The sequence below is a fragment of the Bidens hawaiensis genome, unplaced genomic scaffold, assembly GCF_021521415.1.
Source record: "Bidens hawaiensis isolate Kalapana, Puna unplaced genomic scaffold, B.hawaiensis_p1.1 tig00041156_1, whole genome shotgun sequence".
Taxonomy (NCBI): Eukaryota; Viridiplantae; Streptophyta; class Magnoliopsida; order Asterales; family Asteraceae; genus Bidens; species Bidens hawaiensis.
Genome location: NW_027497277.1, coordinates 66,176 through 90,927, shown reverse-complemented (window position 1 = coordinate 90,927; position 24,752 = coordinate 66,176). Strand labels below are relative to the sequence as shown.

The window sequence follows — 24,752 nt, the reverse complement described above, 5'->3', positions numbered from 1 at the left end:
CTGAGCCATAGATAGTGCGATGGGAATGGTACGAAATCAGTATATTTCAAAAAGGGTTTTTAATTTTAAATCAAATCTTTAAATGGCCATAAAAGAGTGTGAAATAGAGACACCGCAAAGAGAGAGAGAGAGAGAGAGAGAGAGAGAGAGAGGAAGAGAGAAAAGTTTTGACATTTGAGTTGCAATCTTGAAATTAATATTGTTATTTCTTTCTTTTTTTTAACAGTGTTGGGAAAGTGGGAAAATTGAAAATCATTTGGGCATATGTGTTTATATATAATATACATATGTAGAATAAATGGATTGTATCGAATAATAAGACATTTTAGACTCTAGCATGTCTATACCCTTTAATTTATAAGATTGCTTGAAGATATTGTCCGTATCCATATACTCATGTTGGAATGTCACTTTATATAGGTCAAAATTACAAATACATAGTTAAAACTAAAGGTTTGTAGTTCAAAGTGATGTTTGGGATATATTTTTTTAAAGATCATCAACTGTTATTTTTTAAGCTAATGGGTCGCAATTGCAACCGAGCCGAACCTAGTTATGGATGCAGTTTTGGTATTTGAATATAGTTAATGTAACTGTCGTTTATTTTATTTGGGTCATCTTTGTAAATTTAATGTATTCGACTTTTGCATCGTTTGACTAATAGTTGGATGTTAAATTTTGCAGTTATTTTCTTTGCTTATGTTTCCTTGGTTGTGAAGGTTATTGTCCTCTACACTATTTGAGGTTAGTTCTTGACCAATAATGTTTATTTGGCTATTTATATCGATATTGTTGGTAAGGTGCTAATGTGGTATTTTAATATAGTTAATGTAACTGTCGTTTATTTTATTTGGGTCTTCTTTGTAAATTTATGGTATTCAACTTTTGCATCATCTGACTTATAATTGTATGTTAAATTTTGCAGTTATTTCCTTTGCTTATGTTTCCTTGGTTGTGAAGGCTACTGTCATCTATACTATTTGAGGTTAGTTGTTGATACTGTTTATTTGGCCATTTATATTTCGCTATTGTTGGTAAGGTGCATATTAGCTTTAGCCTAACGGTAATCGTCTCCCCTTTTTTTTCTAATATGTGTATCTTAGGTCTGTTTTCAATGTTATTTATGTGTATGTGTGCATGTGTGTGTGTGTGTATTTTACTTATTCTTGATTTCTATGTACGTTCCTTTTATTTATGCTTTCCTTATGCCGACTCGCCGAATAAGAACCTATTCGTCCGCTTTCACGCACGAACAGACATTTTTTTCATCTACTAATGATATAGCGGAGTCTTATTCACGTCCTACCATTCATTCTATATAATCTCCATATCAGACAACGTACTTTGACAGTGGTGATTGCGGTTGGACCAGTGAATTTTGTGATCCTTATTTTGGTATGAAGAACGTCTTAGGTCTGGAACATCTGGTAGGCGTCCTAGGTATTCACATTGCTGCATGGGTGGTCGTGTGGCGCTGCATTACCCAAGAGTGCCTCCTGATTCAATTATTAGGCTTTTCCAAGATGCTGACTTCTTGACAAATATCAGGACATATAACTCTATGTTTTCTTTGACATCTTTCAGTGCCAAAGTTGATGATTTCATAAATGATGGCTCTGGTCCATACGTGTTCAAAGTTGAAGGCCAGATACATCATTGGATTTGTAGCCTTTGTCCACCTCTAAACGAACCACCACGTTTCCTTCAGATGTACTTATACGATACCGATAACGAGCTTTCAAATAGGATTGGTCTATTTTCTAATGACGATCGTTCAATTATTAGGTATTCACATTGCTGTAGGGGTGGTCGTGTGGCGCTGCATTACCCAAGAGTGCCTCCTGATTCAATTATTAGGCTTTTCCAAGATGCTGACTTCTTGACAAATATCAGGACATATAACTCTATGTTTTCTTTGACGTCTTTCAGTGCCAAAGTTGATGATTTCATAAATGATGGCTCTGGTCCATACGTGTTCAAGGTTGAAGGCCAGATACATCATTGGATTTGTAGCCTTTGTCCACCTCCAAACGAACCACCACGTTTCCTTCAGATGTACTTATACGATACCGATAACGAGATTTCAAATAGGATTGGTCTATTTTCTAATGACGATCGTTCCCGCATAAGACAACAAAATGTAACACTTCTTATGGATGTGTTGGCTACTATCAACGAATTGGTTAAGGTTTTTCCAGACAGCAAAATACTTATGCAACTCATCTAGCGTCCCAAACTTTAGCATACGTCTTTACAGTTTGTATAACGCCCTATCCTATGACAAACCGTCTCCAAGGTCAATCGGTGCCATTATTCCTAATGTTGATCCTTCATGTACAAATTTTAACATCTTCATTCGTCAAAAATATGGCCTTCCGCAATGCATAGGCAAGCTGCACCCGTTATATATGCCATTGCGGTATCCATTTCTTTTTTTGTATGCAGAAGGTGGTTGGTCACCTGATTTGTTGTTACGCAACAATACATCCTATAGTGACCGCAAACTTACAATGACTATGTACTACAGTTATCTATTGCATGATAGACAAGGCATATATACACATATGTTGAGGGGAGGTCGTCTTTTGCAACAATTCATTGTTGATGCATATGTATGCATTGAACAAAGTCGCTTAGAATACATCGAAAACAATAAAAACCTTTTCCGTGTGGAAATTTTACAAGGTATCGAATATGTTGTTGAGTGAGGTGACTCTGAAGGACAATCAATTGGCAAACGCACGATATTGCGGTCTTTGTTCACAGGTGGTCCACGTTATATGTACAAACACTACCTCTATGCACTTGCCATATGTAAAGTTCATGGAAAACCTCAATTTTTCATAATGTTTACATGCAATGTGAAATGGCCTGAAATACAACGACATATATCTAAGTTTCCATCCCTTAAACTAGAGGATCGCCCTGATACCATAGCAAGAGTTTTTCATATTAAGGTTAAATCTCTTATAGATTTCCTTAAGAAGAAAAATCTCTTATAGGTATTTTCTTCTACACTGATTACGTTTAGATGTGTTAACCATTTTAAAAGTTTTCTTATGCACTTTAATTTTTAACATGTCGTAGATTTGTATACAATAGAGTTTCAGAAGAGAGGTCTACCTCATTGTCATTTACTACTTTAGGTGAAGCGAACGTCTATGGTTACACAATCTTCGGATATCGATAGATTTAAATCCGCTGAAATTCTTAACCCTAATGATGATCTACTATTGTATAAGGTTGTTACAGAACTAATGGTTCATGGGCCAAGCGGTTTGCTAAAGCCTACTTCACCTTGCATGTTTACCGGATCATGATGTAAAAGCTTCCCAAATAACTTCCAACCAACGACTTTCTTTGATAAGAATGGCCATGTGCATTACAAACGTAAACATTCAGGATTACTGTTAAGAAGAACGACATCATTGTCGACAGCAGGAACATTGTTCCTTACAATAGTGTCCTTTGTTTGCACTTTATGGCACACATTAACGTTGAATACTGTGGTTGGAGTATGCTAACCAAATATCTTTTCAAATACATTTCCAAAGGAATAGACCGTATTCGTTACAAGATAACAAAGTTTCCAAATAATGACAACGTTCCGAATGAGTCTCCATCTGATGTGAATGAAATCCAAAACTATATCGACGGTCCTCTGATATGTCCGCATGAAGCCTCCTGGCGGATATTCAACTTCATGGTTCACGACAGGAATCCTCCGTTTCAAGTACTTTCTGTCCATTTAGAAAACTCACAAAACATTACCTTCAGAGATTGACGGGTGGTCCATGGGACAACCCTTAAGTGAATTAAGACCGTTAATAATCATGTATTTATTCGGTCCATCTTGTGGAATTAGATGACTACAATTACTCGTATAATTGCAGGTAGAAGATGCTAGATGATTAAATTACGAGAACGTGGGCAAAAAAGGTGAGGAAAATGGATTTGGAACGAGGAAACTATGAAGAAAACAAGATACAAGGAGGTGAGAGTTGAAGCCACCGTAGCTTACGGTACCCACCGTAAGCTACGGTGGGGGCTGGAAGACAATAACTGCCGTAAGGAATTTTTACCACACCGTAGGGCTTTGGAAGCCACCGTAAGCTACGGTGGCCACCGTAGCTTACGGTGGGCGCGTCGCAGAACTTCGTAACTGCCATATTTACTTGTATTTTGGACGGCTTTTTACATAATAATCATTATCTTTCATCTAAGGACAACCCTAGGGGCGAATTTGAGGTGCTTTTGATCAATTGTGAGTGTGGTAATCTTTAGAGACTCGATTTTGATTCATATGAAAACTTTAATTGAAGGAATGATGAACCGAATCATGCTCTGCTAAATCCCTTTGTGTTTTCCCTAGGATTGTAAGGTTTATTTATGAATGTTTGGTTGAATGTTTATGCAATTTCTGAGATAATAGTTTAATCTTATTGATTTTATTATTATGGTGTTTATGCATTGATTGATAGATTGTTAGTTTATTGAATTTCTGTTCTAAACCGTCAGTTCTTGGTGCTTTAAGCAATCGAGATTAATCGGGAGGGATTTGGGGTTGGATAAACTAATTGGTTTTTGAGTGATTACCTTGTGTTATATAATCCAAGTACGTGATTGTCAATTATCGCAATCGTTTACATAAACACGAACTTTATCTATTGTTCATCTCAGTTTAAACATTAACTTTTACATTCATAGAAACCTGAAACCATGGGAAAGCATATATTCTCATATTGATTTTAAACTTGTTAAATTGTGTTTTTTTTAGTTCTTATTGTTAAATCAACCAAACAACCAAATTATTGAAGTTACTTTTTGCACTTAATTTAATATAGTTTAGTTACAAAGCTACTTAGTAACACATTTTCCACATATTCCTTGTGTTCGACACCCGCTTATCGCTATCTAATTAGTTATAATCGGTTTATTTTTTAGTGAGTCTTCGACCTTACGTCAAAGATCATGACAACCTAAAAAACATTGTTGAAAACATGTTTATCAGACGTACAACACTAACTCAATGGCTTAACAATAACCAACTCGATCCATCTGGACGTCACCTAACATACGTCGACTACTTGATTGAATACAGATGGGATGTCAGATCAAAAGTTTGGATTAGAAGATCCTCTCATACGTCTCCATCCACAGGAAGGTGCATCTATGTACATCCAAGTGCCGGTGAAAATTTTTCCTTAGAATGCTTCTGAATCACCAAAAAGGATGCCAATCATATAGTTCCATACGGACAGTAAATAGCAACGTATGCCCAACCTTTCGTAGTGCATGTGAAATGCTCGGTTTACTTCAAGATGACAACGAATGGTCATGTACACCTAACGTAACCGCCACCTGGGCCACTACCGCAGTATTGTGTGCATTATTCATACATATTCTTTTGTAATGTGACGTGTCGAATCCATTGCAATTTTGGAACCAACAGTGGTCTAAAATGGCTGATGACTTGGCACATGACTACAACATAGCCAACGGCGATTACAAACAACAATCTGTTCTTTGTGAGCTTCAGTTGCTACTAATCTCAAGCCCTAATGGTAAGAGATTGTCAGATTTTGGTCTACCAATGCCCACACCAAACTTCATGGAACGGATACGAAACACCCTACTTATGGAAGAAAAAAACTACGATAGGGATCAACTCTCACGAGAACATGAGTCATCCAAATCTTTGTTAAATGCGCAACAAAAAGTTATATACAATGACGCCATAACGGCTATAGCATCCAAAAATCAGTTGTTGGCATTTGTTTATGGTCATGGTGGAACCCGAAAGACATTCTTATGGTCAACCAGTATCTCAGCTGTCCGATGCAAAGGCGATGTTGTTCTTGCGGTTGCTGCTTCTGGCATCGTGTCATTGTTGTTGCCATTGGGAAGAACAGCACATTCTCGCTTCAAGATACCAATTGACTAAACAGACAACTCTTCATGCTATATTAAGAAAAACACTCACTTATCCCAACTCATAAATGAAGCAACCCTCATAATATGGGATGAAGCACCTATGAGTGATCGATGGTGCTTTGAGTCATTGAATAAATCATTTCAAGACATTCTTGACAAACCAACTTTTCCATTCGGTGGGAAATCAATATTGCTAGGCAGTGACTTTAGGCAAACACTACCAATAGTACATAAGGGTTCAACGTCGTCCATTATTGCATCCTCTTTACAAAACTCATATTTATGGCGCCACTTCAAGATATACCAGCTTACACAAAACATAAGACTTCAACGACCTAACCTAACTGAATCAAAAGAAACCTCCATCACACAGTTCTCCTCATGGCTCATATCATTTGGAGATGGTAAACTGAGAATACCACACAAAGACGACCCTCGATGCATGAAAAAAATCCAGATACCATCCGAACACATAATAAATACTCAGATTCGTCTTTGTCAGAATTCATGCATTTCATATACGATACGGAAACCTTGCAAAGACAACGCTTTCAAAATAAGCAATTGTCTTCCCAAAGAACGATACTATACACTTGATAGACACATGCATACTAAACATGGCTCCAGGAACAAGCAAGACATACATCAGCCAATACTCTATTACTCCACATGCAGGCGACCACGGTGACACAGAGATGTTATACACAACTGAGTACCTCAACCTACTTAACTTTAACAACCAACCACCACATCAATTAGAGCTAAAACCCAACGTAGCTGTTATTCTGCTTAGAAACCTAAATCCAACCGCGGGCCTATGCAACGGCACCAGGCTTATAATCACCCAGTTGTTGGATAGAAACATTGAGGCTGAGATAATGACCGGAACTATGATCGGCCGCAGACTATACATACCTCGAATTAGCCTAATCCATACAGACAAAGAATTACCTTTTGTTTTCAAAAGAAAACAATTTCCAATAAAACTTTTCTATGCAATAACAATAAACAAAAGCCAATGCCAATCATTAGATAAAATTGGTGTTTACTTACCACGACCAGTATTTCGACATGGTCAACTGTATGTAGCAATGTCTAAGGCTACCAAACCAGAGGCACTAAAGGTGCTAATAGCCCCATATGAAAACGACAAACTAGACGAAACAAGAAATATAGTTTACTCAGACTTTTTAGATCATGTTATACATGAATAACGTAATATAAAGCAGACACAAAGAATTAAGTCACACATTTACTTTTACATACATGTACATTTACCGCCCAAACATATCCAGATTGATAGAATTACATACCGGAAGCAGCCTCTCTATCCTTATGGGGTAGAGGTAAGGCTGTCTACATCTTACCCTCCTCAGACCCTACCATAGCTTTGCTATTGGTGGGATATACTGAGTACGATGATGATGATGATGATGTATAGTTGTTCATAGAAAATGCATTGCAATAACATACTCTCTTTAGTTACAACAACTTTCTCCATAAAGTTTTGCATTAAACGTATACCAAATATTTTATATAACAACATTCAACAACAACTTACAGGATTTCAAAAATGTCTACAATATGTCTTTCTGAAGTCAAAGCATAAGGTGATCCAGCACCAATAGAAGTACGTGTCCTATAAAAGTGGATTCCATATCATGATAAAAAAAATATATTAGTTACCTCTTCGTCGAGATACATGTAAGTACTACCTTCCTAAATATGACATATTAAAGGAAAAGTGACAACTAACACATCTTATGACAGGGATGCGCGATAGAAGCAACATCATATAACAAAACGCATTTTGATTTAATTATCATTGTCCAATGTTGCTACATAATCGATGACTACGTATGCCTATCAAAGATGTCTTACATGCCAACAGTAGGTCACGATGCATCCATAAGACTCGGAATGATAGCAACATTCACTCCATCCAGCAACAACAACATCCCTGACCACTACTTTGACTTTTCTTCCCACAATGATCTTATGCCAAGAACAAAGATCCCAAAGAGGCTAACCGGTAAACCAACTGTCCAAATCCTATTACTACTCGATCACGTTTAAAAGCAAAACAACAACTCCGCACACACATACATAAATATGTACATATATATATATATATATATATATATATATATATATATATATATATATATGTGTGTGTGTGTGTGTCTATATATTTGTGCACATATGTATTTCTCTATATATGTATGTGTCATACTGTTAAACAAATACTAACCCAAAAAAATACACTTGCAGATTTCATAGGACGTGTGATAGATGACAAACATAAACCAGTAAAATCAACGACCTCAGAAAGATCATCATAATAGATGAAGAAATGATCTCAAGGTAATCTGCCTTTGTACATCTCTTTTACATATACGGTTACACAAACATTTATTTCAGTCATTATGATTACAATAACCATCATTTGACAAAATGCAGCGATACATCACTTGAGTTAACTCTCTAGCCAAACCACAATGTAAAAGCACCAGGTAAAATCAACATAGGAAGCATCATTGCAATCACTTCCGCTGAAGTCAAAGAATACATGGATAAATACGTTTCAACAAAATCAAAATAACACTTTCAATTGTTCTATTTAACTAAATTTAGTGTTATCATAACAGGTCAACCACAACTGGATTCGTCTGTTGCAACAACAATAATTGTGACTCCGACATACCCAGAAATGAAGAATCACATAAGAAGGTACTTACCAACAAATTAATAGTCATTTTAAAGCACCCAAAAACAAACAAAACAGAATAACCTAAGTGAATTATAAACATTGAGTTTTACATTTTAATGCTTTTTAGTAATTAATAACAAAAATACTTCCCAAAAATTGATGCTTCATGATTATCTCTTTACTTTCAACGACACCATAAACATTTAGTTTTTTCATTTTATGTCCTATTTGCAATTGGTCATTCTAAAAGTTTGATTATTTTTTATTTAACAAATTTTGCGCAACGTACTTCTAGGAGCAACTTTGTGTTTTTGATTTTCTTTTCAATTATACTTAATATTGAAAATATGCAACCTAAGATGCACGAAATATCTTCCCAACATATTGAACAACCTTATGTTACCGGCAAACCCAGAACATTGGTTAACACTTGCACAAATTCTGACAAAGAACCCTCATCAACAACTGGTAACACACATACGACAAAATAAAACACAAACATTGTTCTAGATTTATTCGTATTGACTAAAATGACAACACTCATTACATGCACACAATTGTTTTTGGCAGAATAACCACAGGTGCACTGCATGGATAAAGGAAATTTCAACGGACACAAAATGGTTCTACGTTCACTGTCCCGAATGCCCCAGGCATATGCACCCAAAAAGAAACAATCCGAATGGCTTCGTATGCGAGGACCACAAGACAACCAAACCACCCAAGTACATGTAAGCATATTACAACTTTTGTACTTACTAATTTTACTACTTTTACTTAATATATTTCAAACAAATATATACAAACAATTATGTATTATCTAAACAGGTACTGTATGAACACAACAATTACAGATAACATCACTGGCCTGTTGTACTCTTTAACGAAGCGATGACAACACTCCTTGGAAAATCACGCGTTAACCTGATAAAAACCCATGGCTACAAAGACTAAAAAATAACACCACCACCCATCCTCGCAGTAATTGGAAAACCAATCGACATGATGGTAACAATCAAATCCAACCGCACATTAACCGTCAACAGTGTGAAAAAAGCAAAACCGGTTACACAACCAATTCACCCCACAACACCAGCACCAAAAGGTCAAGACAAAAGGCCACAACTGGAACAATCTGGTAGTACACCATTTTATGTTTACCTTAACTCTTTTGACTCAGGTTGTATACCTTTACATTCTTACTCTTAAATAAAATACCTATCTAATGACCACAGCAAGAAACACAAAATTTGAATTAACACGGTCATAACTACCTTTTAACCATGGATTCAACAAAGCCCTTTTTTGGAATATATGAACTACTACTAACCATGGATTAAATATCAGTATAGCACAACTAGAAGGAGCCCTGCTTTTTGATCAAAACGAAATATGCTTACCCATCAAGTATCATGTATGTACAAACCATAATGTACTTTGAACCAAACAACCATAACTAGGTATGTCTGTAAAATAGCTTATGTATGCAAAAGGGCCCTTTATATTTACCACCACAATCTAAGTTCTAATCTATGTCAAATACATAATACAAGCAACAAATAAAAACTGCTTGACCCGTAGCAAAGCGCGGCTACGAATCCTAGTTTGATTAAAATTGTAAATTCACATCAATACATAAAATATTTTCATATTTTCGTTAAGTTAGATATGTAAATACGGTGCCAAATTTTATGTTATTATGGTTCTATCTTGTTCTTAAATCTGACTCGACCGGTTTGACCGATCCAACTAGGAACCGATAAGGCGTCCGATTTGTTGTTCGTCCCGGTTCTGAAAACAATGCCTGAAATACATATAAATTCCCTAGACTTAAGCAAGTTAGCAACAATAACAAGCAAAACAAGACGAACCTACTTAGGGGTTGGAGTACCCACTACTAGAAAAAAAAGACATTTTTCAACGACTGATTTCGTAAAAAAGTTGTTGAAAACCCCACTTTCTAACATTTTCCAACAAAAGTTGTGTCAGAAAAACATAATGCTTGAAAATCGATTTCAGTCTTACGTTTTCCAACAACTTTTCTTACATAGTTGTTACAAAAATACATCATTGCAAACTTCCTACATAAACTATTTTAAATTTGCAACAACGTTCTAACAAAGTTTTTTCATCAAATTTCCAACAATGTTTTTCCAACGAATATTTATATTAATTTCTTCTTATTTCTAACAAGCTATATGTTACAATTTACAATGAAATTCTAACAAAAATAAATTTAAACAAAGTGTAAACATTGAACAATTCTTCAGAGATCAAAGTGGCTAGAACTAGATGTGGGAGAATAGTCAAAATACATAATGTGAATGGTTGTCAAAGAACACTGATGTGCCACAATTTATACATATTTATTACACATCTTTTACCTCATTTTGCACACTTTTGGTAGGAATTTAATGGAAAATATATACTTGTATATTTGAATTTTGAATTTCCAGGGTTTCTGAGGGTTTGTTGGTGAATTGTGGAATTTTCTGGAGAGCTACTGAAGGAAATTGAACAAACATGAGAAGACATGATCATGTCTTTCAAATGACATGATCATGTTATTACTTTCTTGGAAAACTTGTGTAACAATTCGGGTTTTCACATAGTATATTAAATACCAATACCTGGCCCATTTTCGTTTTCCGGGAAATTTTAATCAATAAATATTTAATTATTTAATTATATTTTTCTTTTCTTTATTTATTATATAAACTTTGTTAAAGGTATAATATTTACTAGGGGTGGCAAAACAAAAATCCAAATGGGTTGTTTTGGGGCAATATGGATAATTTTTAAAATTGAAATGGGTTAGGATGGATCAAAAGAATTTTCCAATGAGGTCAAAATGGGTTAGAGAAATGCTAGTAACTTTTGGTTATGGGTTTGTTCATGGGTTAGAATGGACTAAAACAAGCTCCATTAAATTTTAAAATAAACAAAACCCACGAAACCGTATAGGAACTGAGAAATCAAAACCGAAATCATTGAAACCGAATAGATTCCAAAACCGACTGAAATAAAAGAAAGCAAAACTGAACCGAAAAAAAACCCGATAAAAACCGAACCTGAACTTATACAAAACCGGTTTTTATTTAATGAACGAGGATGATGGGGGAAACATTTTAGTTATTTTACATTTTGCGTTTTTTATTAATATTTTTAGTTACTATTTTTTTATTAATTTTTTAAAAAAAATTGAAGGGTTTTTGAAACTCTTTGTATTTTAACATACACTTGGGTCAAGATGGGTTAGCTTTACCCATCTTGACCCATACCCGTCCTAACCCTCTATTTTGAAAATCCATCCTGACCCATACCCATCCTAACCCATACCCATTCTAACTCATCACCCAAACCCAACCCAACTCACTCACATTGTCACCTCTAATATTTACCCTAAACTTTAGTTGTACCCTAATATGTATCCATCTATAAAGTTGAAGGACCTTATTGTAATTTACCTAATAAATTCATATTATAATCTAACCAACCCGTAACCCCAATTGTATACCCATTTTTGAACCTGTAACCATGACCCAAATTGTTTCTTGGAGTTTAATCCTCGTAATAAACATGGAATTTATCCTACCAGATCATTATAATACCAAAAACGAACACACCGACGTAATGAACTGGGAAAAATAGATCAATAAGATACAGATTAACAATATTAACCAAACCGTCAATACTAGTATATCATTATACCATCTGGAATCATTCTTAATACAATTATTCTCGTCTGCAACATCTGCTAGCCATCGCGAATCATAACCCTTAGTCTAATTGCAATATAACATAATGTTGATATAAATTTGTGTTCGTGTTTGGGCCGGCTTGTCTTGTTTTAATAAACATCAAATCGCAATTGTTAAAGATTATATGCTTCAAGATCGTTTTAATCAGTATAACATTAACCCTGACTTTAATTACTCGAACATAAACTGGTTTGGGCGATTGTAGAATTAGGTTTTATATGGGTTTAGGGACGATCGGTGTACTGGTTATATTATATTATTCTCATATGTTTTGCTAATTAACAACCCAGCTCAGCTGGTCTGGGGTGTGTGTGTTTATCAGTGGTGCCGGCCAGGGACGCGAGTTCGAACCCTTGCAAGCCCAATATTTTTGCTCTTTTATTACTTTAGGGGTTTTAGTGGTTTACAAATAACTTATAATACTATCTTTATTAACTAAGAAACCTTTTCGGTGAATCCTGAAGGGTATAACTTTCTCACATCATCCCTCGGTCTTTGTTCATCTAATCAGGTGAGTAATCACTCCCCTCTTTTATAATATTTTGAACGTTTTGGAGACTTATGCATACTAATTATTAGTTTACACATTTTATTATATTCTCAAATGCAAACTATTAATATTTGTTTTGTGTAACAATTGAATGACTAGTTGCTATTTATTATTTGCTTATGTGTTTATTTACCGCATTCGGAGAGGTCCATCATTATATTCACATCTTTTCATAGTGGCGGGCATTCGGTCGCATGACAATGGTTTCACCGACAGCTCACTCATGGTAACCAACACCTGATTCGCATGGCAACGGTTTAGCCCATTCATCATTGTTGTTTGTAATATTTACCGGCTATGATTTGATTGTGTTTACTCACAGATAACAGTTTTGCGGTTTTTCTTATATATTATTAATGCACTGGTGATTTTCTCACTCAACCTCGTGTTGACAAACCTATTCTATTTTGTACGCATTTTCAGGTCATCAGCTTGGTTGTTTAGCAAGATAAAGATCATATAGAGTGCCTTTTAGGATACAAACTTATTCAATAACTAATTGATCATGTTGTAATTTCTTTATACTTGATGTACTTAAATGTAAATTATTTTATTTAAATAAATTAAATAGATATTGTCATTTATAATTTGCATGATAGTACCTTGTGACACCTTGTCTCCAAAAGAAGTTGTGGTTCCATATTTATCATTACGCCAATTGCATATACTCTTTTAACCCTTAGGCATTGATGTATTCTCCTTGAACATGAGATATTACAATATTGAGGAGAAAAAAGCCCAATCAGATGCTTAGATCTAGATTTTTCTTGAACATGACCATGTCTCTCTACAAACATGATCATGTCTCCCTTTTTACAATATAAATAGGCCGTTCACATAATAGAGAGATGGAGTCCCAGGGAGTTTTAAACCCACTGTTTAACTTCTAAACCGTTGTGATTTCCATCCACTTGCAAGCACTTTGAAGGATTCCAACATCAAGAGAAGCATCATCCATCATCTAGCTTGGATTCTTGGTTTGATTATTCTTGATTTTACCATGATTTTTGTTATCTTTTCAAGCTTGTATGTAGTTCTTGAGCACATGATGAGCTAAATCCTTTGTTATCACTTTGATTTAGATGAAATTTAGTAATAATTGATGGTATTTATGGATTATTGGCAAGGATTGTGTTAGTGTTATAGCATTCATTATTATTCTTCAATGGTTTTGTGTATTTAAAGGTTCGTTATGTCATGATATTAAAGACTTGTGATTGTTTGGTTATTTAATGTTGGAACACTCATGATTTAAGCATCCATTCATGGATTTGTATATTTTTATGCTAGTCTATGGCTTTTGAACTAGGAATGGTGAATGAAGTCTTAATTATTGATTATTCATGATAAACTCTTAAATGTGCATCCTTATGCTTATGTTTGGAAACACAAAGTCTTTGTTGTGATTTTTCTTGTTAAGTGTTATGTCTATCTAGGGTTTGTTAACACGAACCTCTAATTTATGTAATCTTGATATGAACATCATAATTTGAAGAAGTGTATGATTATTGCTTAGTTTAATCAACTTTAGGTGGATTATGCGTTTTTCATGTTATCTTTCCAAAGAGTTGTTGGATTAATCACCCGTGATACGAAACTAGTCCATGCCATCATGAAACATTGACATAATCGAATCACTCGTCTTACGTGAATGAATTTAGGTGGTTAGTTTGTATTTTTCGTTCTAACTTTCCAACAAGTCACATGATTAGATATCTTTAGCGAGATTCTAGTTACTTGCGTTTTGTGGTCTTGCCATGTATCCATAATTGTTGTTATTTATGAGCTAAACAGATTCAAATTAAAGTGAATTCTTCCTTGATCATTTGCTTTTGTGTTCTTTAGCTTAGTTGTTATATTTTGCATGATATTTTACTTAAACCAACCAACTTGTTATTTTAGCCAGCTAGACATTAGCAAAGATTTAGTATCAAGAACTATCGTATCCGTGGAACGATACTTGGTTTTTACAGATACTATACTGCATATACAATAGGTACACGTGCCTAAGTGTGTATGGTTTAGTTTTGAGGTGAAAACCATTTCTATAAATTTAAAACTCAATTGTGTGAAAAATCATTATTAAAAAAATATATACTTCACGCAAACCAAAGAACACTTAATTCGATGTACTCAACCCCTTAAATATGAAGAACGACGTCCAATGGCAACCATAAAATATTGATATTAAATAAATAAAAGATATTGGGAACAGTGGTGATAAAACACAATGCAAGGCGCCTCCCACCAAATGCAATTGATACTAAATTGAAAAACCATAGACTCACCACTCAAACAACATGCTGGAAATTTTTTTTTCACATATGAAACTAGTGTTAATGAAAAAAATCTATTTATCAATTTAGTGTTTCTTGAAAACTATTTATCAAAATAGTGTTTTTTAAATTAATATTTTATTCTATTACAAACAAAGAGGAATTAGACTTTTGTAACCCCCCCCCCCTCCAACGTTAAATCAGTTGATTCAATATTGTTCCACTTTCAACAAGGCATCGAAGCCGTCCAAATTCTTCTGCCACTAATCGAATTCATGCCATCAACTCAATCGACAAACACTTGAGTCGACTGACCTCCCGCTAACTCCATTAAAGGATTGATTGAATAAATATTTCGCCATCGCCAAACATGTATTTGCTCGTTTTATAATGAACGATTGCATGGCCGGCCATTGACCAGGGCAGAGTGGTCGAAGGGACCTAGGCTCGACTGCGCGGTAGGCCCAACAAATTTTTAAAAAATATATATATAAATTGTATTTCAGCTTTTTTTTAAAAAGGCCCAATTACAATTGCCCAAATATGAAGCCGATAAACCATTTACAATTTTTAGATTTTGTTTACGAGGTTATGAATTAGGAGACCAAGAGGCATGACGTTAACGTATGACGATCATCAGAAAGCTTGAAACCACTAAACCACCGCCGTGACCACTCCGTCGGCATCCACAATCCACTCCGGACAGCCACAGCGCCGCTACGCCGGCTTCTTTCAGTCTTTGGTCTCTTGGATCCCTCCGAGGCTCCGACAGTCCGACTCTTAGAGGCTCCGACAGTCCGACGCTGCAAGCCTGCAAGGAGTTATTGTCCTATTGAGTTGAGGTTTGTTACTTGTAACTTGTTAGAATTTAGATTTTAGATTATATGAATATTATATCGTTATAAATTTATTGAATAAGAGTAACAAGATAAAATGCCTATTTATATTTTACTAATATATATCTAGCACAATAGCACTCAAGCAATTTCCTTTAGTTGGTTTAGATTAGATTATATGATTATGTGATTATATATTTTACTAATTCATATCTATATATATTTTTCAGAAAAAATATCTCCTAAATACAAGTACCTATCGGGTAGTCAAAAACTTAAAAAAAGGAAACGTGCGGAAGAATTAACAAAGTCTCAAGCTAGGGATATATTTGATTTTTTTCGAAAACAACCTCAAACTTCAAGCGGTAAAGAAGAACAAGAATGTGTTTATGTTGATAAAGATAATGTGATTAATGTTGAAGCAAATGTTGATGGTAATGTCACTGTGGATGAAGATGATATTGATGCGGATGTTCATGTGGATGAAGACGATATTGATGTGGATATTCAAGTGGATAAAGATGATATTGATTTGGATGTACATGTGGATAAAGATGATGTTGATTTGGATGAAGATGATGTTGATGTTAATATGAAAAGTGTTAATTTGGATGAAGGTAATATAATACAAATATTAATATTTTTGATCCTAGAAATTGGGATACCCTTAATCCTTACATTATCAATATCTTGGTTGAGAAATGTCCAAAATGAGATTTGACTATTCATAAGGGTCCAGTGAATTCAATTGGAAGACGTTTTTCTTCAAGCATGTATACAAGACGTCTATCTAATGGGGAGACTTGCGATAGAGTATGGCTAGTGTATTCGAAAGACGTTGACAAGCTATTTTGTTTTTGTTGTAGACTTTTTAGAAAAGGGTAACCGAAAGGTGGGTTGGATAGCGATGGTTTTGCGAATTGGAAACACTCTTCCATTAGACTTAAAAATCATGAGTCTAGTATTGAACATTTGAAGAATATGAAACAATGGTTTGAAATGCGTAAGAGGTTGAAATGTAAAGAAACAATTGGCAAAGTAGCATATGAGCAATTCAAGAAAGAAAGAGATTATTGGAGAGAAGTTATTTTTAGGATTCTTGCACTTGTGAAAATTCTTGCTAAAAATGGTTTAGCATTTCGGGGATCCTACAAGAAGTTGTATCCAAAAAGTAATGAAAACTTTTTAGGATTGATTGAGATGTTGGAAGAGTTTGATCCAATTATAAAATAACATGTATGACATATTATGAATGATGAACTAAACGTACATTATCTTGGGCACAACATCCAAAACGGATTAATAGGTTTGCTAGCACATCGGATTAGATCATAAATCATCGAGAAGATAAAGCAAGCAAAGTATTATTCTATCATCCTCGATTGCACTCCTGATATAAGTCACCAAGAACAAATGTCGATAATTGTGAGGTATTTCGATGTCAATTTAAACTCTAATACGATTACTGTTGAGGAATCTTTTCTAGGTTTTTTAGTTGTTGATGATACCACCGGTAAGGGACTTTTTGATGTTACACGTGAAGAATTAAAGTCTTTTGGTCTTGATGTCCATAATATGTGTGGTCAAAGCTATGATAATGGATCAAACATAAAAGGAAAACATCAATGAGTTCAAAAGAGATTCTTAGATATAAATCCTAGAGCTTTTTATGCCACATGTGGTTGTCATAGTCATAGTCTTAACCTTGTATTATGTGACATGGCTAATACTTGCACTAAATCTTGAGAATCCTTTGGTGTCATACAACGGATTTATTCCGTTTTTGCTAATTCTACTAAGAGGTGGGCGATTCTAAAAGACAATGTTGAATGATTGACTCTTAAGTCAATGTGTCCCACTTGTTGGAAAAGTCGTGTGGATAGTGTTAAACTGATTAGATTCCAACTTATGGATGTAAGAGAAGCTTTGCTTGAAGTTAGGGACATCGATACCGATACCGATACTAAAACTCAAAGCGATGCTCGTTCACTATCAAAGAATGAAGTTTGTGAGTTTGAATTTTATATAGCAACTGTCATCTGGTATGAAAAATTATCAATGGTGAATTACGTGAGCAAAAGATTGCAATCCAAGAATATGATTCTCGATGTTGCTATTAAACAAGTGTAAAAATTGATTAAATTCTTCAAGAATTATAGAGAAGTGGGCTTCTCTAATGCTATTGATGAAGCTACAAAAATTGCCATTGAAACGGGTGTTCATCCGGTATTCTCTCAAAAGTGTCCGATTATTAGGAAAAACAATTTGACGAGTCTCATGAGCAAGAAGTCTTATTTTCACACGATGAGAACTTTAAAGTCAATTACTTTATATGTATTGTTGACAAAGCGATTGCTTCTCTTGAAACAAGATTTGAACAATACGAAAAACTATTTGATTTTTTGTTTCTTAAAAAGTTGAAGACGCTTGATGAAACAAAACTTAAGTCATGTTGATGCCGAGGAGCTTTATTTGGAGTTGAAGTTATTTGAGACATTTTTATCTAGTAATATTGTCACACCTTTGGATGCTTTAACCAATGTGGTGCAACATGGTTTTTTCCCTAATGTGGTAAGTGTGTATCAAGTGTTATTGACTATTCCGGTAATCGTCACGATTGAGTCAACCTCAACCAATATTGAGAATTTTATAGTTTTAAATGATAATTTTTATCCATAATCGACATCAACCCATGATTTGTTTGTGATTTCATAGTTTTTTAATTAATATTGAATTGAAAAATTAAACCTCTTTGTTATTTTCTTGGTGATTTTAATTTCATAAGTTTAAGAACTCGTCTAGTGCTTGGTTTCCCACATCTATGATACCTAATAAGCTTGAATAGAAAATGTTGAATTCGTACCACATCTCAAGTAAATTTATGAGATTTTTATGAATGATAATAAAGTTCACTATAATTTGCAATCTTCTTAAGGAGCTTGAAAGCCTTGATGAGTCACTAGCAAAGCTCTTAGCCTCCTACCATAAAAGATTATTTTTGTTTGAAAGGAAAAGTGTACTTTATTTATTAAAAGCAATGAACACAACAATGGTGTGAAAATTGAATAAGTGTGTACTAATTATGATGATAAGTATGATTGGTGGTCACTAAACTTATTTGTGGCATACCTCTCGTCCTCAAATGGCATTTCTCTTTTAGTTGTGTTTTAGTTGTCCTCAAATTGCATACCTCTCTCACACTTTTTTTAAGGAGCGGCAGAAAATGCTCTTATATTTCAATAAGAAATTTTGACTTTTGATTGTTTATTATAGATTTATAGGCTTACAGCCGGACTGATATACACACAATATTTTGAAATCACACCTGCATTCTAAATACTTTACTTTAAAAAAGTTAGATAAAATAAAGAAAAAGGAGATCGAGGTCTTTGGCTCAAGTTTAACATGTGACCAAAAATATGAGTTTTTTGACTGAGCCAAAGGATTTTTCATTTATCATTGGTTTTTTCGTAAGGATGGTCTCTGCTACTGTAGGAATAAAGATGAGTTGGTGAGCCAGTGTGATGTGTGGGTAAAAGAATGTGTTTATACTGTTTAATATCGTGTGTTTTACTTATTTATATGTATTGAACACAGTTACTTTGATTGGTTTTATGATTGTAGGTGCTTGGAGCTTAAAGGAACTAATCAGGAGCTTAAATATGTGTTTTGGAAGATGGACCGAAGGAATGTGAGTGCAATACAAGGGAGATAGATGAAATTTGGTCAAATCAGAGTTGGCGTACCATACGCCAAAATCAGCGTATGGCAGAAAGTTTGGAGTATAGCTTTGTCAGAGTTAGCGTACCGTACAGCAGACTTGGCGTATCATACGCCAAGTGACAGCCTGATGCGAAAAAGCCCGAAAATTTCACTATAAAAGCCATATGTTTTAGGGTTTTGAGGGAGACTTTTTCCTAGCCGTTTTTGGGGTTTCTAAGGCTGATTTTGGACCTCCCTAATCATCCCAATCACCTCTCTAATCATGTTTCCTTCAACCGAATCAAGATTTGAAGCTGCTATCTTCATGAGGCAAGGCTAAACCATTGTGTTCACTTTAGGCTAGGGTTTTGTGTAAACTAACTTTGATCAAATTCTATGTTTTGAATGACTATGAACTTGATTGAATGTTTTAATCTTGTTTTACATTAGAATTGAGTGTTTAAACAGTTTATGTTTTTGATTATCAAACTTTGCATCACTTATCTGGTTGTGTTCATCACATGTAGGGTTTACACTTATGTCATTGAACCAATAATCATTAGTCATTGCTTACAATTGATTTTCATACATTAAACTGGTAATTGGGTGAACCGGGGTTCAGTTGTGTCAACAATTCGGTTAGGGTATCGTTTGTCCTCACAACCTAACTGTTAGGTTTAGTAATTACTGCGCAATTAATCTTATGAATCTGTGATTAGTTGGTTATCACATTGCCTGAACCTGAAGTGAATCGTTTTCTCATTATTGTTTACAGTTCACTTAAATTAATCGTGTTTTACTAAATCATCTTTTTTATAAATCGCTTGACATCGTTTGTCCACTTAATATAATAATTAATAATTATGAACTTTACTTGCACTTTCCACTGATTCCCTGTGGAGACGACCTTACTTACCCGTACTAGTTATAGGTATTTAAGCTTCATAAATACTTGTTTTTGATTAAAGCACGACATCTATATCACAGTGAACCATCAATATTCCAAATTAGCCGTTAGAAAAAAAAATACTTAAATTAAAGAAGTATTTCAACCATTAGACCATTTGTTGGCGGCGTCCTGGAGGGCGGTGTAAGGGGCTTTGCCCTCCCCAACACCATGTCGGGCAACCTAGAGGGCGGCATAGATCTGGTAAGTTGAAGACGGGCAGCATAGAGGATTTGTGGTGGGGCCATGTGTTTTTCTCTCTTTCTCTCTCACACACATGTATAACATGGTAAAGGGGCTCTAAACACAACGAGGCTTTATGGAGAGGGGCTACAAAACACACAACCTCGTTCCCTACATGATGATGACGTGAAGAGACGGTAAAGCCCCTTCACAACACACAACCTTTTCATTTATATTATTTTAACACATTGTGAGATAATTGCCACCTCCTAGTCTCCCATAAACTGACAAACAGAGAGCATTTCCAACCAATTGCCTACTATATCCATGTAATTACAATAAAATATAGGTGTATTGGTTTTTATTAATCTCAGCTATCTTCTTGGTCATTGGCAGTCTCAACTAACGAAACGAATTAGCTGATAGAAATCCCACATTTTATCATATTTGTTCATAACGGTCCACGACTAACAGAATTTTAACATCGTTAGTTGAAGTTTATCGAGAAAATGTTTTTGGCTGGAAAACTCACTTTTTTTTTCAGATGTTTTCATCTCAAAAATTTTGTAACCTTAGATCGGACCATTAGGAACCTTTTTCTAGTAACACCCTCCAATTATTCAGGTCACCGGAACCCTAGAACCATCGTTGAAATCGGTTAGTGGTGCTCAAGTGGTGGTGGTTGGTTGGTGGTGAGTTAGTTGGTGGTGGTGGTGGTGGTGATCAGGATGAGTTTTCCGACCAAAAATGAGAATTTTCTTGCCAAAAGCGTTTTTCCGGCGACCTACAACTAACGATGTTATGATTTTGTTAGTTGCGGACCGTTAGGAAAAAATACGTTAAAAGATGTGACTCAGCAGCCAACTCGTTAGTTGGGACCGCCAACGATCATAAGATGATAGTTGAGATTAATAAAAACCAATACACCTAAAAGATAATATCTTTCTCTCTTTTTCAATTAAAAATACTTTTATATACCTTTATAATTATCTTTGTTTACTCTTCTTATTTACAACCACTTTCAGAAAATATTAAAAAATTATATAGTGTGATAATGGAAATCCAAATTTAACTTTCACACATAACATTTTTTTTCCTACTCTACTCATAACCATTAATAACCATGTCATATAATTTACAAAACTCACTCATATACTTTTAGAGAACGAGTTGGAAGTTCTCTGATAAACTTCTTGTTTGCTTGTCTTTCTCACACACCTCTTAGTCAGAACCCGAGCTAGAAGTCATACACACGTGCAATTCCTCTCCCTTAATTTAAGTTAAAATAACAAAAACATGTACTAAATGATCCAAAAAGCAAGATTATCATTTTATAAAAAAATTATTGTAATAACTATAATTTTTTAAACATCATCTTTCTGTAAATTTCCTCTACTAAATACTTATCTTGGAAAGGAATGACCAAAGATTGTTCTTAACTCATACATAAATTATAAGTTAAGAAAGGTGAGTTTGCAAAACTAGAAGTACCATTTTAATAAATTTATCTTTAGATATTTTTCACTTTTCGGTACACGTGACCCAATCACAGGACCATTTAAGATCCATACGACTTTTCAACATTTAAACTAACGGACCGTCATTTTCTAGCTTACAAGTTACAACTGGATCCAGCATGTCGAAGCTAGTTACTATATCGGACGACTCTCATATTCTCATCACTCCTGTTGGATTGTGCGTGCATCGGTCATACAAGCATTGTGTCTTGGCATATTATTTTCGGCTGAAAATTTTATACGTAGTATAAATTTATTTGTTCGTGTCCGTCCCTTTTGTTTATGAAAATTTTTATACATATTGAGTCCGGCTTCCCGACGTTTTTTCCGCAATGCGATAACCGACAATGATAGAGTAATTATTGTCCTAGCCTTCTTGTCTAACTTTATGCAATCTGTCTCAGATATCTTTTATGTTTCTCATTCTCTAGCGCTACATCCAACTCTTTTTGACAAAGTAGTGTTTCAGTCTGTATTTTCCACCAACCAAACTCTGTTTATGAAACTTCTGTATTAAAACATTTTCGTCTTCTGTCATGATAATGACTAAACAAAACACGGATGAAAAGAATAGAGACATACACAACAATAATACATGACTGAACTTAACGATTGTTCCACTATACTCTGTTATAGAATCAACTTATTTAAACATTATAAGAATAAAATCCTATAAATTAGAAACAAAACATTTAAATTGAAACAATAAAACTTGACACGTTAATAAAGCTTTTCATATTACTTTAATTTAAGTTGCTCTTACAAACTTATATAAAACATGGGTAAAGTTAAAAACTTAAGTTACAAAGTACAACAAAATGAGAAGAGTAAGAATCAATCTAATCTATTGATCTTAGATTTGGATGGTCAAGATTAATTTAATAATAAAAATTGATGAGAAGGGTATTAAGGTAATAACCCCACTTATGATTACTTTCTCTCTCCACATGTAAGGCACATGTCAATTACTCCATCATTTTAAAACGTATATAAAATTTTCATATGCCATTTTTTAGAAAAATTTTTTACCAAAATAACAAGCGTTTTTTTATCTTTAATATGAATATCATATTGCTATATAAAAATAAAAAAAAGTATTGGGTTTTTTTATATTGTGTTATTTGGCCCTTCATTGTGTTTTAATTGAGTTTTTTTAAACATTGTGTTATAGATTTTAGTTATTGTGTTTTTTAATTTGTACTCATATTAAAGATAAATATTAAAACAAATATTATATCATTGTGTCTTTTGGTTCATCATTGTGTTTTTATGTTTAGCATTTGTCTTTCTACTTATCATTGTGTTTTAGTCATTTTGCTAAACATTCACTTAAGTTGAGAAAAATAATATTATGTTCATTGTGTATTACGTTCAAGTCATTGTATTATATGTATTTACCATTGTGTCTTACGTTTCAGATCATTGTGTTATATGTATTCATTATTGTATTTTACGTTTCAGGTTATTGTGTAATATGTATTCATCATTGTGTTTTATGTATTAGATAATTTGTTGGTATTTTTCATTATATTTACATATTATTACACAATAATGTTATTAGAATTTAATAAAAACACAACGATCAGTTGAAAGACACAATGACGAAAAAAACACATTGACAGATAGAAAGGCATGTCAACACATGTCAATTAACTATTACTTTCAAGTTGAGAGAAAATATGTACTATAATACTATTACTTTTATATCATTCTTTTTCGGTCTCTACTTAACACATGTCAATTAATTATAGGCTTTCATACTTCTTATTTTTGTTGTTATTTAAAGAATAATACAACCCTATAAAATATTTACCTGATCCAAAGAACAAGATTATCACTTTAATAAATAAATACTACAAGAAGTCAACAACAACAATTCTTTTCAACATTATCTTCTTGTAACTTTTCTCTATTAAATAGTTACCTTTTTCAAGAATGATTAAAGTAACAAATCACCATACAATTGTACTTCACTCACATATAATTAAAGTTCGAAAAGTGAGTTTCCAAAAGTCCAAGGACCATTTAAATAAATTATACCCACCAAGATATTTTTCCCTTTCCGTATACGTGACCCAATCACAGCACCATTTAAGATCCATTCTACTTTTCAACCTTTAAACTCACCAGCCGTCATTTCATCACCTCACAACAAAATCCCACACGTCCACGTGTCTCAATCCAACGGCCCAAACTCACCGTCACCTCACAAACCACACCCACCCGTCACTCTACCAGAAAGTGCACAAAAACATTAAAATATGCCGCCTTTCGACACAGTCGCTTGTTTTTTTCTCGTTGACAATAAACAAAAACAAACCGTGTGTTGTTGTTGTC

At 34.2% G+C, this 24,752-nt stretch overlaps 2 protein-coding genes and 2 long non-coding RNA genes across 4 annotated transcripts; all 4 read left to right on the top strand.

Annotated features, from left to right (window-relative positions):
- Positions 1-5,461: 5,461 nt before the first annotated feature.
- On the top strand, positions 5,462-5,944 carry LOC143592693 (uncharacterized). The gene has a single exon (XM_077072557.1). The coding sequence runs from the start codon at positions 5,462-5,464 to the stop codon at positions 5,942-5,944; it is 483 nt and encodes a 160-aa protein (XP_076928672.1).
- Positions 5,945-6,551: 607 nt separating this feature from the next.
- LOC143592692 (uncharacterized) lies at positions 6,552-7,148 on the top strand. Its single transcript, XM_077072556.1, has one exon. The coding sequence runs from the start codon at positions 6,552-6,554 to the stop codon at positions 7,146-7,148; it is 597 nt and encodes a 198-aa protein (XP_076928671.1).
- Positions 7,149-7,387: 239 nt separating this feature from the next.
- Positions 7,388-8,279, top strand: LOC143592700 (uncharacterized). The gene is made up of 3 exons (XR_013145965.1): positions 7,388-7,568; positions 7,718-7,966; positions 8,206-8,279. It is a non-coding gene; the product is annotated as an uncharacterized LOC143592700 (long non-coding RNA).
- A 685-nt stretch (positions 8,280-8,964) lies between these two features.
- LOC143592699 (uncharacterized) lies at positions 8,965-9,510 on the top strand. Its single transcript, XR_013145964.1, has 3 exons — positions 8,965-9,112; positions 9,215-9,375; positions 9,473-9,510. It is a non-coding gene; the product is annotated as an uncharacterized LOC143592699 (long non-coding RNA).
- Positions 9,511-24,752: the final 15,242 nt, after the last annotated feature.

Coding starts and splice junctions, on each gene's coding strand:
- LOC143592693 (XM_077072557.1), top strand. CDS start 5,462: ATGGCTGATGACTTGGCACATGACTACAACATAGCCAACGGCGATTAC.
- LOC143592692 (XM_077072556.1), top strand. CDS start 6,552: ATGGCTCCAGGAACAAGCAAGACATACATCAGCCAATACTCTATTACT.